The 15,073-nt window shown below is 33.0% G+C and overlaps 1 protein-coding gene and 1 non-coding gene across 2 annotated transcripts; one reads left to right on the forward strand and one right to left on the reverse strand.

The window, feature by feature from the left end:
• Positions 1-4,159: 4,159 nt before the first annotated feature.
• On the forward strand, positions 4,160-12,272 carry LOC122583908 (selT-like protein). The gene is made up of 4 exons (XM_043756280.1): positions 4,160-4,416; positions 4,509-4,573; positions 4,815-5,133; positions 11,910-12,272. Exons 1-4 carry the CDS (start codon positions 4,246-4,248, stop codon positions 12,009-12,011), a joined length of 657 nt encoding a protein of 218 aa, XP_043612215.1. The 5' UTR covers positions 4,160-4,245; the 3' UTR covers positions 12,012-12,272.
• Positions 12,273-14,547: 2,275 nt separating this feature from the next.
• LOC122584139 lies at positions 14,548-14,703 on the reverse strand. The gene has a single exon (XR_006321480.1). It is a non-coding gene; the product is annotated as a U1 spliceosomal RNA (small nuclear RNA).
• Between the last annotated feature and the right edge of the window lie 370 nt (positions 14,704-15,073).

A 15,073-nucleotide genomic window follows, 5' to 3' on the forward strand; every position in this document is an offset into this window, starting at 1 on the left:
GCTAAATGAACAGACTTAGCATGATACAATGATGGATTTTGAGTGAAATCTGAGTGTGTATCTTTAATTCTTCTCTTCATATCTCTGTTCTTAAGCTTGGAAACCACCTTCTCAAAGTCCCATGAACTATATTCTTGATCATCTTGAAGTTGATGAACATACTCGGTCCATGAGTTAGGTAGTGAGTCCAAAAACTTATCAACTAGCTCAGTATCAGGATAAACAACCTCAAAATACGATAACTTAGTAGTCAAATGACTGAATCGAGTGATGATCTCATCAAGAGATTCTCCTTTCAGTCCGTTGAAGGCTTCATATTGACGCTTCAGAAGCTTGATGCGGTTTTTCTTCAAAGTTGCATCACCCTCGCAATATCTTTTGAGAGCGTCCCATAAGTCCTTTGAAGTAGTATACTTTTTGAACAAATGTATACTATCTTGAGGTAAGGCCATAGTAAGAGTGGACAAGGCCTTTCCCTCAACGGCGTATCTCTTTCTTTCTTCAATCGGCATATCAGCATAAGTATACCTACTGATCATACCGTTCTTTTCATATGAAGGCCAATCAAAACCTTGAGTTATCACGAGCGACATGTCCATATCAGTGAGACGAATGTAGTCTTCAAATCGTCTCTTCCACATCCAATAGTTTTCCATACGAAATAACTTTGGAAGTATGTTTCCACGACCAACCTCATGATCGTGCATGATCATCTGGCTGATGAGTAGGGCATTTGGTGAATTTGCGGCAGCTGGTATGGTAGTCATTTCGAATCTTTTGAAATCAAATCAAACGAAATAACACAAAAGGATGCGTGGCACGAAGTCACACGAGGATCGCACGAAGTACACATGACACGAAGTAGACACGAAGTACAATTGTCACGATATGTAGCACGAAGAGAAGTTCGTGCAGACGTGGCACGAAGTGAACATGAAGTCACTGGATGACGTAAGCACGAACACAAAGTACACCTCGTGTTGACGTAAGCACGAAGTGACACGAAGAAGATCACGAAAATGGTAAATAACACGAATTTCAAATCGAATTTGCAATCAATAGCAAATCAAACGATCTTACACCTTCTGGTAATCAACCTTAGGGCTCTGATACCACTTGTAAGGTACCCTATTGTTGCTTGGATCGTAATAAGATGTGATTCGTTATGTCAAGAGTGCGGAATCCTCTTGAGATAACTAGATTGCTATTGCCTTTTGTCAATTAACAAGTAGTTAATCAACCTAAGGAGATGCACGAAGCTTATGGTTCGTGTAGGAAGTCACACGAGCAACAAGTAGCTTTAATTCGTAAATTCGTGAACAATTCCCTCAAAAGATCTCCCTAATTTCGTAGATTAGGTTTGTATTTATACTAGAATGATATTGGTTCGTGTGGGCTTCGACCTTAATCAAGGAATTAAGCCCGATTAGCAATAAACCAACCGACCTCGTGCTGACGTCAGCACGAGGGTAATCCTATGTGCTGATGACGTTAGCACGAGGATCGTCCCTTTGGTCCTTTGCTTGACTTCGTTTGGCTCGTACACAACATCCAACCATCGTTTAAGTATTCTATGACACTTATAAGCCTTGGTTCTATGTTCTTGTACCTGCAAAACAATATATAACATACAAACACAATACAAAACATAAACAGATATAATATTGAAGTTCAAACGTAATCATTAAATATCAACACAAGTTCTTATTTCAATGATTACAATCATAGTTCCTAAAACATAAACGATAATCAAATCTATGTTGCGATTATCACAACGAATCTGCATCTACAATTGTATAATTAAATAACGCATAAAACATATAAATAGTTATATATAAAATTTGTTTGAAGTTTGTACAACTTACTGTTATGAAATTTGTTGTCTTTGTTGTAGTGTTATTGTTACTAATATTGTTTTGAAAACTTGTTGAAATTAATTATGGTGTAAATATACGGTAAAAACTTATAAACTTTTCAAGTTTATTTTAACCCAAACCACAAATAGTTAAAAACCGACTAAAACTGAAAAACCGAGCCGAAATAGACCCACAATATAAAAAACTGAAACCGAAAAAACCGAAACTTAATGGCTTTAGTTTTCAAAAACCGAATTATAACGGTTCGGTTTTAGTTAAATTATGATAAAATCAATCAAATTTTAACGTGATATAGCATTTTCCAATTTCCATTATTATATTAATTATTACTAGAGTGGTGCCCACGCGTTGCAGCGGCGACGGTTTATAACGTTTTAGACACCGTAACGGTTTATAGCGTTTAGTTTACCTTCATGAGATGCATCAATGCAGGATCTAATCGTATATATCATTCTAAAAATAAGTCGCGTATTAGGTGCAAAAAATAATGAAGTGCAAAGACTAACCATGAAAAATAACCACTTACAATTGTAGGGAGTAAACCAAAGCAATTAAAAAAAAATAAATAATCAAAGATTAAAATTTAATATGAATATATAAAGGATATAATTGGTTCGTAATTTCGTGAGTTATAGAAAGGTAATTATTGTTTAAACATTTTGTAATATAATTTATGACAACTAAGATATTTTTTTTATCCGTAACAATACTTTCAGCAATAATTTTAGAGTTAATGGGATTTTATAACAATAGGGGTTTTAGGTAATTGTGGGGTTTTTTATTAAGGGTAATTTTGGAATTTCAAGGATAAGGTGTGTAGAAGTAATTTAAATGTAGAGGGTATATTAGGTAATTCAAAGATATAAAGTTAAATGGGGAAGGGGGTAGTACTTTCAGCAATAATTTTATAGTTAATGAGGATTTTATAACAATAGGAGTTTTAGGTAATTGTGGGATTTTTATTATATGTAATTTTGGAATTTCAGGGATAAGGTGTGTGGAAGTAGTTTAAATGTAGAGGGTATATTAGGTAATTCAAAGGTAGAAAGTTAAATGGGGAAGGGGGTAGTACTTTCAATAATAATTTTAGAGTTAATGAGGATTTTATAACAACAGAGGTTTTAGGTAATTGTGGGATTTTTATTATATGTAATTTTGGAATTTCAGGGATAAGGTGTGTGGAAGTAGTTTAAATGTAGAGGGTATATTAGGTAATTCAAAGGTAGAAAGTTAAATTGGGAAGAAGGTAGTTTGTTTATATAGGTAGTATAGATTATTATTAACTAGAAATTTAAACGCATGCTATGCGGGCTGCAATAATCATGGATACGTGATGCCGCAAGTAAATAAAAATATATTGATTTAAAGGCAATGTTACGACAACCTTAAAAAATGTTACTCCATTCAAGCCTGAAAAACATATATATGAAAAACCAAAAAGTAACTCGTGTTTGGAAACCCGAAAAAATGTGTCGTGGACGAATAGTAACGCGCCACATAGGCGGAAACTGTTCACGGTGGTGGATAAGTAGGCCTTTCTTGCAGACCGATCCCATTAAATACATAAATTTACTTTTTAAAAGAATCTAAAAAACAAAGCAAATAAAACTATTAAAAAAAATATAGATGAGCAAAATCCAAAATAAGATAGCTGAAATCTAAAAAAACCTTAAACAATATGATAAACTCACTGAAACGTCTGACATATAAGTTTAAAAAAAATAAAAATAAGCAAGCTAGTAGGCAGCTGCACAGCTATCTGGGAGCCTGCTTCACTATTCATCATTGTATTCGACGAATAGTAACACGTCACGTGGCGGCTACTGTTCATTACTCCATCTCCATTAATATAGGACACGTGAAAATCAGTGACTAAAAATAATAATAACCTAGGAAACCAATTACGATTAAAAAATAAACTCTTGCAATTACCTTAATCGGTTGGAATCGCAGCATTCCCTTCACCAATGGAAACGAAAGCGAAGACAGTATATAACATACAACAGATATATATGAAATAAAGATAAAGATTTTCCAATTATATTCCCCACTGTAAAAATCGTACACGTAGCAACACACCACTAATTCATCCCATATATTTGCCACCTAAACTTAGACTTTTAAGACAAGCAAATAATAAAAATGAGAGGCAAAGGACTTGATCCTGGGTCAATGCAAACCGGAACAAACCCCAAACCAACTAATCTAAAAACAGTTTTATTAAATTTTTTGTGTATTAAATACATACGCAAACTTTGTTTGACCACTGTTAATTTGATAATTAATTAATTAAGTCGGAAGGAAATAAAAGGAAAAAGGGTTGAATACAATACCATTCGGCGATCGAGATCGAGATCGAGATCAAGAGATGGCAATGGATAAAGGTGCGGTGTTTCTGGTGGCGTTGCCAATATTTTTGTTCTGTTCGGATGTTTTCAATCTTTTTGCTCCTTCTTCTTCATCTGCTCCGGCCAAGTATCATCATCCTCCGCCATCAGCCTCCTTCCAACAACCGCCTCTTCAATTCCCCACCCACCAGGTTCTCCTTCTCTTTCTCTCTATCTCTCTTTAGTTCAATGGATGGATTTAGGGTTTTATTATATTATTTTATAACTTTGACATTTTCAACAGAAGAAAGGCGGAATAGGGTTAGGAAACAGTGTGAATATCGATTTCTGCGCTTCTTGTTCTTACAGGTACACACTATCTTTCCCGTTACCGTTCATTCCTATTTCTGCTGCTGCTGCTATGGGCATTGCGTAGTGCTTTTTCTAGTATTTGTTACATAATTTATAATCTTTATTCTCAATTTTTAGTATTTGTTATCATAATCTATAATCTTTATTCTCAATATGTTGCTTCTTTTATTTTCAAGGCAACCAGACTACTATTCCTACTTTTACCTATTTCTAAACTGTAAAATGTAAATTTTGATAGAGGGAATGCAGAGACAATGAAGAACATGTTGGAATCCGCTTTTCCGGGACTCAATGTTGTTTTAGCCAATTATCCACCCCCACTTCCAAAACGCTTGTTAGCCAAACTGGTACCAGTAGTCCAGTTTGGAGTCATAGGGGTTGTAATGGCTGGTGAGCATATTTTCCCAAGGTTGGGTTTTGCAGCACCACCTCCTTGGTATTACTCAATGCGTGCCAATAGGTTTGGGACCATTTCTTCTACTTGGCTTCTTGGAAATTTCCTTCAAGGTTTTCTGCAGAGTTCTGGTGCTTTTGAAGTTTCATGTAACGGTGAACCGGTAAACTCACTTTTCTTATAACATATATTCAGGTTTTACCTTCGGCTACTCATTAGCTACTACTCAAGGTCTACTTGAGTGAAGCCTAAGCAAGCTTCAGCTGAGTTTGAGTTTAATTTATACTTCATAGCTCAAGCCCCAACTTTCTTAATACATACAAGCTTATGTAGTATGGTAGATTATAGCGGCATACTAGACAGAGCTGATTCTCGCTATGTTTTATTTTTTAATAGGTCAAATGAGTAAAAGATTTATAAATTGAAATAGGAAATGTGGTAAATGGTTTATAAATAGGCTGAGTCTTCCAAAGGATTATCATTTAAAATGAGCTTTTGCAATCGTAATTTTTGTTTTCTTTTTAAGGACAAATGTTACGCACATATCTACATACTTGTTCATGATAGGACTTTGAGCCCTAGACCCTTTTTATCTTAGGTAGGGCTGAGCTCGGGTCAAAATCCGGCCCGTTGAAGCCTGAAGACCGATTTTACAGAAAACTGAGAGTGAGGTCCGGAGCTGAAGTAGTATGTTCGTGCTCGGGTTTGGGCTAGTCGATTTGGCCCAAATTGTAATATTCTTGTTTAGTTGGGTCTGGGCTCAATTGATGACAACATTATTAGACGTGCCAGGTTTGATATCCTTGACGTTATTAACCTGTTCGGATCAAAAGATCAAATGGGTATAAATGAATTCCAACATTCAAATAATAACAAACAAGTCATAACAAAAATCATATTAATTTATGCACAAATAGAGTTGCTGCCAATGGCTATTGACCCCTTCGGTTAAAAGTCATATAACTTTGAAAATTAAAATTCCAAAAGACAATGGTAGTTTTCAACCAAAAGCTAACCAAAATACATGAAAGAACGAAACATGATATAAGTTCACAAGATACTATAATTAACATGAAAATAATTAAAATAATTCAAACATCTTCAATCAACTTGAAATCCTTTGCCTTTTATACTCATATATCCAGGTTCTTCTTTCATTTCTACAAAAAAATTTATAAAACACACATAAATGATAATTATAAATCCAAAATTGATAGTGAGTAAAATTAACTCTGGCAAAAACTTCATCTGTACTACTATATAATGATTACAACCCCTTGTTTAATATCACAATTTTGGGATATGAAAATTTACAAAACTACCACCCTCAATGATTAAACTACACCATCGGTCCCTTATCTTCTAAAATATTTCCATTAACCTCTTTCATCGTTTATTTTAACATCAATTACCTACACCACTAGACGTCACCGCCACCACTAACGGTCGCACCAACGCATTGTTGGGGTCGCATTCCGCGATTATCCCTTTAGTTTTTTTCTAAATTCATGTATTTTTATGTTAATCACTTTTCTAGACTTTCTTATATAATCTTGGGTGCATATCAACACCTTCATTATAGATTGGGATAACCTGAATCTTTAAGTCGGGAGGGGGATAGGAGAGAGAAACACGAGGATTGGCTGGAGCGTTCAAAGAAGACGAAGTTGTAGAGGGCTGTTGGAATAAAGAAAAAAAAGTTGAAGATGGAGGTTCAAAGAAGAAGAAGGAAGAAAAGCAAAACAAATTCTATCTACAACTTAAAATTTTCATTTCAACCCCTGGAGTTTTAATTTATATAAAATTTAGATAAAAAAAATATCAAACTATCTATATTAGTTAAGTTTTTTTTTTTAAAATGTCATGTTTTAATAATTTTAATGTTTTAGTTTATATAGTTTTTGAAATTATATAGTATTAAAAATAAATGAAAAAGAAATTATATAGTATTAAAATGAGATATGTCACCCGGGCGTTGTCCCGGGAGACATTACATTTGTTAATCGTAATAGAAAAGAATTATTCAAAAGATAATGCGTTACAAATAGGTATGCGTTCATGGACCGAGGTTAAAAAACCACAAACTTTTTGAAGAAAACATGTATTATTCAAATAATCAAAAATAAAAAAAATGGACATTTGTCAGTTAGAAAATGATCAGTAAAAGTTTTGTGCGAGTAAAAGTAGTTCGCATAAAAGTTTAGTCTAAAAGTGTAAGAGGCTTCAATGTTGTGGTAAAATTAAAAGAAAATCAAAAAGTACAAAAATTCAGTGCTAAAAGTGTAAGGGGTTAAAATGTTGTGGTTAAAAAAAAAAAGAATAAAAAGGTTACCCTTCTTTGCACTTTACAGTTAAAAAAACAGTAAAAGTTTTGTGTGAAAGTAAAAGTAATTCGCATAAAAGTTGAGTGCTAAAAGCGTAAGAGGCTAAAATGTTCTGGTGAATATAAAAGAAAATAAAAAAGTATAAAAGTTTAGTGCTAAAAGTGTAAGGGATTAAAATGTTGTTGTCAAAATAAAAAGAATAAAAAAGGTATTATTCTTTGCACGCGACAGTTAAAAAACAAACAGTATAATTTTTGTGTGAAAGAAAGTAGTTCGCATAAAAGTTTAGTGTTAAAAGTATAAGAGGCTAAAATGTTGTGGTTAAAATAAAAGAAAATCAAAAAACACAAAATTTTAGTGCTAAAAGTGTAATAGTTCAAATATTGTGGTGAAAATAAAATGAATAAAAAGTTTATTATTCTTTACACGTTTTCCCGTACATTTCTTTTTAATATATATGTTAAATAGTTTGTTGCTAAAGTGTAAGAGGCTAAAATGTAAAATGTTGTGACTAAAATAAAAGATTATCAAAAAGTATGAAAGTTTAGTGCTAAAAGTATAAAAAGTTAAAATATTGCGATGAAAATAAAAAGATTAAAAAGTTTACTAAAAATTATTAAAGTTTAGTGCTAAAAATGTAAAGAGGGAAACTTTTGTGGTGAAAATAAAAAATATTAATCTTTACACGTTTTCCGAACTTTAAAATAAAAGAAAATAAAAAAGTATGAAAGTTTAGTGCTAAAGTGTAAATAGTTAAAATATTGTGGTGAAAATAGAAAGAATAAAAAGTTTACTAAAAAGCATTATAGTTTAGTGTTAAATGTGTAAAGTTTGAAACTTTTATGGTGAAAATAAATATAATGAAAAAGTATGCTATTATTTACTAAAAAGTATTATAGTTTAGTGCTAAAAGTGTAAATATTGAAACTTATGTGGTGAAAGTCAAAAGAATAAAAAGCTAAAAGTGTAAAGATTGAAACTTTTGCTGAAGATAAAAAGAATAAAAAATATACTTACTAAAATGTATTATTGTTTAGTGCTAAAAGTATAAAGATTGAAACTTATTGGTGAAAATCAAAAGAATAAAAAGCTAAAAGTGTAAAGATTGAAACTTTTGTGGTGAAGATAAAAAGAATAGAAAGTATACTATTCTTTACTAAAAAGTATTATAGTTTAGTGTTAAAAGTGTAAAGATTGAAACTTATGTAGTGAAAATAAAAAGAATAAAAGAATAAAAAGTATACTATTATTTACTAAAATGTATTATAGTTTAGTGTTAAAAGTGTAAAGATTGAAACTTATGTGGCGAATATAAAAAAAATAAAAAGTATATTATTCTTTACACGTTGATTATGCAAGGATTATGATGGATGTATTGTACCGGCATCATATGACTCATACGTGGTGAGTTGATAGATATTCAATTGTGATACTGTGGCTAGGATTCCCTCCATTACCCTTATTTTTAAAATAAAAACTAAAAACTTAAAAACACAACTTACAAACCCCAAAAATTTAAAAAGATTGATGGGTAGGGACAAACATTTAAAAACCAAAAAAGTAGGAAAAAGATATAGGCGAGGACGAAAAAAAAAATAAAAATAGTTACTGTAGTTTGCACGAAAACCAAAGATTTGTTTTTAATATATATATAAATTAAATGAAATAGAAATGATGAGGTGGAGATTTGGGGAAGTGGGGGAAGAAGATGGGGGTAGACTGGGGAAAATTGAGGTGGAAGATTTTGATTGGCGGTAAAGTTTGAGGGATCCCTCCCCCCTAAGGGTCAAAACATGACCACCCGTAGCAAAAGCGCACTTGGATGCAATGGTTGACACTTGTATCGCCAAAATATCTAATTTAAAATAAAGATAAGGACCAACTTCACCATTATCACAATATGTTACATGTACTAAAAATAAAAAAGATTTACCTTTTACCATTTACTTTCCGCCAAACAAGGACATCAAACTTGGGATAAAGTTGTTGAGTTGCTTTTAAGATACTTTTCTAGTTCGGATCAGATTTCATATGAGCCACCTAAAGTACCAAATAGCATGGTTGTAAATCTGGGTTATCTCGGTCGATATATCCCCGATATATCGCTTATCGGTGGTCGACCGAGATGATATATTCACTATATATCCCCGATAAATCCGATATATCTCTGATAAATCCCCAATATATCGCTTCGCTGGTCAACCGAGACGATACCGAAAAGCGATTTTTACAACCTTGCCAAATAGGATAACATTTACTACCGTAATGTGACATTGAGTTGATTCAACTTAATTTGAAGAATTGTTTTATGGCGTACTTAATTCGGATCCGATTCATATGAGCCACCTAAAGTAACAAATATGATAAAATTTCCCTCCCGATATCATCAATTTTATGACTATGAAGTCGTCAGTTTTTTTTTTCTTATGTAATACTCGATCATTATCAATAAAGCGTGCTGTTAAGACCATGTAGTTTCTTATTAGATTAGCCGATGTCTAAGTATCTGATGTCAAGTGTACACCCTCGGTGGTGTGGTTTTATAACATATGTTTTTCTTTTTTCATCAACAAATTATTTTGTGACCTCTTTTGGTAACATATAAACAAAGAGACAGTGCTTCAATTAATTCTATTAAAGCCTGGTGTCCAATTAAAGAAAAAGGTAACTCGGCTAACCCAAACAAATTTCCAACTGTACTCCTATATCTGCCAGCATCATAAACCCATTTCTGAACACTGCCACTGCCACCCTCTTCGTCCTCGTTATGTTTATTCAGTGTTGTAAATCTCGGCTGTATCGGCCGAGATATCGGGATCGTTCTTGGGGTCGGGCACTCAAGGAGACGGAATGGCTAGGATAGGGTCAGATATCTGCCCACAGCCGTCAACGACGGTCAACTGTCAAAACTGATCGACGGTGGTGGCGGTTGTTGGTGGTTATTAATGTTGGTGGGTGTGGTGGTTCATGGTGGATAGAATTTATGAGAGAAGATGGAAAGATGAGAGAGAGAGATATGAATATATGATGAGATGCTGTTAAAAAAAGGAGACATGATGGGAAAGGAAAAACCTTTTTATTAAATATTTACTAAAAGAGTTGTTCTTTGTACAATGGGTGTCTTTTAAATTTACAATAAAAATACAATTTTTTGTCTTGGAATGGCAAATAGACGAGAGCTAAAACATAAAATTCTAAGTCGCCCTCGCTTGTCTTTATTGTCATGCCTATTTATATTTTATATTATATAGATATATATATAATTATACTTGTATTCGTCTATTTTTTTAAACAAATTATATATGAATACAATATTTATGAGTTGTTAATGTATTTCTAAATTTTTATTACATATAGTTTCATAAATTATTATTTTTATATATAAATTTCCCAATCCGATATCTCCCGGGTACCCCCCGATTCTTCAATCCCGATCCACGAGTTCTTCAACGTTGGGTTTATTAACAAAAATGTCACTTTGCTTGCTTGGAGCATTATTGACATTTTTTTGTACCCTTTTTCATATGGCTGTTCAAGGTAGGTCTGCTTACAATAGATATACCTTTCTACAAAGATACCATCTTCTCAATCCGTGAATGGATCAAAGTGATCCCAATTCCCACATGGTGCCTTCAAGTTATTCTTTCTTTTCTTGTCAATTTTAGTCTTGATTTTCACTATTTTATTCAACGTTTTCGCTTGTTTCTTATGTTTACTTTGACTGTCATTGTTTGATAGTTTGATGCTTGATCACACCCTACTGATTTGTTCCATGATGTCATGTGAATTTCATTCAAGTGTTGTTCACCTTATACAACAAGAATATAAATCATATATGCAAAATAATAAATACAATAAAATAAAAAAATCTATTATTTTATACGAACATATACAAATAAAATAGAAAAGCAAATTTCACGCGGTAACCCAATAAAATGAAGTGTTTTAGGGTTTGTCTTTCAATGTCTAACGTAAATCGCAAATGTTCGTTTGTTGTTTACTTTCCAATCTAAAGCTACCTATTTGGTGAATCGACTGGTTTATGTATCATTTTCTTTGTGAATTCTCAGTAGTTTATGGATCTCCAAGTAGATTTAGTGATCTTGATCATTCAATAGAGGTTTTTATTCTTAAAAATTATAGTTTCTGTAGCCATATTCCACATTAATCATTAAAAGAAAGAAAGAAGATTGTTTTGTGGCCTGGCTGTTAATGCCAACCCATTTGCACAGCCAAGACCTATTTATTATTCTTTCGTTACTTTCAAGCAATATCTTTAAACATGTGTAATCAAGTAAGATAATTTGTATTAGTTATTATAGAACGGTACCCGCGCGATGCGGCAGCGGTGGCGACGGTGATAGATGGTGGTGGCGTGCGGCGGCGGTGACAGGTGATGGTGGCGTGCGGCAGCGGTGACAGGTGATGGTGGCGCACGGGCGGTGTGGCGGCGGCTATTGGTGGTGGTGGTGGTGGTGGCGGCGGTGAGTAGTGTAAATTATTGATGTAATGTGGTTTTGATGGATTGTTGAAAGTTGAAAATCGTATTTGCTTTATAATATGGTATAAATATATAGTTCTTGAAACTAATAGAGCTTCTGTATATGGAATGTAGGTTTACTCTAAGCTGAGGGAGAAAAGATTCCCCGGGGAAATCGAGTTGCGAGACCTTATTGGCAACAAAATTGCAAATTCAAGAGTCTCAGATGGGTTTTAATGGATCACTTTGGTCTGGAGTGCGCATGTGGGTATGATCAACTGATGTTTCATGCTGTTTGTTTGCTTGTACCTTGTTAGCTTTAGAAATGCCTACTTAAACTTAAAAGTCATAAGCTGGTGTTGCTTTATCTTATTTGTGATTCTGAACTATACCAGCTAACAGAGCTAGTATCATTGTGGGGTATCAGATAGAATCTAAATAAGAACATATATTTCACACATTAGTTAATGAGGGTCCAATTTAGGTTTGTTCTCTTAATATATTGTTTGGTTTACTAATATATTTTTTAGTACGAATTGGTCCACCCAACTCTATGATATATTCTTACAGATTTATAATCCTGACGTTTGAGCCTGTCTCAGCTGTAATTTAAATGTTAAACTTTAAGAGATGATATCAACACATTTTGTTTTGTTTACATACTGCTTTTTCCAATAAAGTGAAATGTCTAAATAATATCATAGGGTATAATATCATTATGTGTAGTTTTTGCGATTTCGTTCAACATGGAAATCTTGCAACTTACGATTATCAATTACTAACTTGAAATAGTTGCTTGTTGTTAGTCAGTACCGGGAACATGCGTCTATAATCTTGTTAATGAAGAATTCTTTCGAGATTTTAGCTAAAAGATTTTTGTTAAATTTGTTGCCAAATGAAAAACTTTGCACTTTATTAGATTGTAGAAAGTACAACCCATTGTTATGTTAGTGGGACTTCCATTGCCAGTCATGCCTTCGGATTGACTGTGGTGCTGGTAACATGGTCAATTTCTACCGGACAATGAAGAGGCAATGCCGCTGAGTCCAATTACCACTGCTGTTAAAAATAAAAAATAACAATAGTGTGTGTTTATTTTTTTCCTTTTCCTTTGTAGTTGTTTGATTTCTTTGAATTTACTCTACTTTAATTTCCGCTCTTAACAATTTTCATAAATACTCATGTATAGCAAAAGTATTTAAATACAACTAATGTAGTTTTATTTTTATGTATGTACGTAGATACCTTTGAACCATTAAATACAAGTAACAACTAAAGTAATAATGTCTAAAGTTGGACATTCATTTTTGGACTCAAATGGGACTTAATAAATATTATAGCATGTGTAATGATAGGTTGTGGACGTGTCGAACTCATTTAACGTTTATAACTTCACTTTAACTCGTTCTAAACTGATTTTTGACTTCTCTAATGACCTTGTCAAGTCTCGGGAGTCGGTCAAAGTCCTGAGTCGTACTTAAAAACCTAATTAAAGTTTTGCTTGGAATATTGACATATATGCGATACATATATTATATGTGCGGACTTGTGACGATCGCTGATCGCTTATAAATCATTCTTAAATTGCTATTGCCGATCAAGGTGAGTTCTGTAGTCCCCTACTCGATTGAGATTCGGGCTGAAAGTGTACACGTGCTTGATTTATTGACTGATTTGATTGACGAGTTAACTTATTCTTTGTTGGATTATGCTTTCGATTTTGATTATATGATGTGATTTGGTTAGTTTTACATACATGGAAGATGATAATATCTTTAATGAGTTGCAGGTGACCTTATAAGTATCTACGATTCCTTAAATGTAAAGTCATATGAAATGTATGTGCATTGTGATTTTGGATGATTCGTTGTACGTTGGACTTGTGATTGGGATTGGTTATGCACGTACTTGTTGATTGGTTCGACAAACTACTTGATGATTTGTGCTATGTACTCCCAGGTGTTATACACTTGATAATGTGGTTTTTGTAAAACGTACTCCCAAGTGTTCTACATGTTGAATCCCTACCTAGGTCAGATGTAATACACGTTCACATCGGTTCAACTAGGAATTGGCAAGAAGTATCAATTATATATGTAGATCTGCTCTATGAAATCATTTTATGTTTTGTTTTGTAGAGCAGGATACTTTTATATTTATAAAATTTATTAATCTTCAATTCTATGTTTTTTGAATAAGATTCTATTTGGCTAAGCGTGATGATCAAAACTTTGATATGGTTAGTGTGAGAAAATCATTTACCCGAAAAAGAAAAAAAACCACCTTGAAATAGCATCACTGTTTGAGATTTATCGACAAGACACCTACTTTGAAGAATGTACGTTGATATGGATATTGACTCAACCTTGTATCATAAAGTGAATTTGGAATATTTTTTACACTTTCATTGATGTAACCATTGTCCTCATCCGTAAAAAGGTGAAGAAGGATATTGGTTTGGTACAATTTTACATTTTTTTTCTTTTATTTTTTTAATGAGTTAGTAGTTAGCATTCGAGACACCATAATAACATCCAAATGAACATTATGCGTAGTTCGAACCACGTGCCTGGAATGAAAACCATAATCCTTGAAAACCCTCCTAATAATGAACTCTTAGAAATATAGAAAGTGAAATTCGAACATTGATAAATTTGACAAAGATATAAACCACACCGATTTTATAATATTTATTTCATAGAAATTTAACAAATGCAATATATTTTAATTTCAAAAGAATCTTTACTTAACAGACATTTAATAACTATCTAAAAAGATAATTACGTATACATAATATTATACGTAAATAATGACATAGATTCAACCACTTGAGCCGATCTTAGACAAGCACCTCTCCTATATGTGTAATGGAGATCACCAATCTAGGCCATGGACCTTCTTGATCGTCCAGAGACCACGGGTAAAGTAATTTGTAAATTCCAAATTCTTAAGCATGTTGTACAACTTTTTTGAACTTTGCATTAAAAGATGACCGTCTAAATGTTTTTATAACTTGTTAGCTTGGTTTGGGTACATAAAAGAACACCAACTTGTATTTTAATCTAAGCCTTTTGAGTCGTTTTTGATGCTAAACTGTGGGAATGGAGAATACTTGTGACCGCAATACTCATTTTTATCGTTTTCAGTGATTTTAATGTCTAAATCTTTTATCGTAGATGACCGTCTAGTTAATTGAGTTGGATAATTATGTCACGCCATTTTCTCAAGTAAAAGTCAATAATTTCAAGTCATAAATAGTCAACCGTTTTGCATTGCTTTATTTAAGTCAACCATGGTCA

Source organism: Erigeron canadensis, chromosome 9, assembly GCF_010389155.1.
Source record: "Erigeron canadensis isolate Cc75 chromosome 9, C_canadensis_v1, whole genome shotgun sequence".
NCBI lineage: Eukaryota > Viridiplantae > Streptophyta > Magnoliopsida > Asterales > Asteraceae > Erigeron > Erigeron canadensis.

Bases quoted from the DNA above. Each gene is read 5' to 3' on its own strand.
- LOC122583908 (XM_043756280.1), top strand. From the start codon at position 4,246: ATGGCAATGGATAAAGGTGCGGTGTTTCTGGTGGCGTTGCCAATATTT. The intron at 4,417-4,508 runs GTTCTCCTTCTC...CATTTTCAACAG, and splicing joins TTCAATTCCCCACCCACCAG to AAGAAAGGCGGAATAGGGTT. The intron at 4,574-4,814 runs GTACACACTATC...AAATTTTGATAG, and splicing joins TGCGCTTCTTGTTCTTACAG to AGGGAATGCAGAGACAATGA.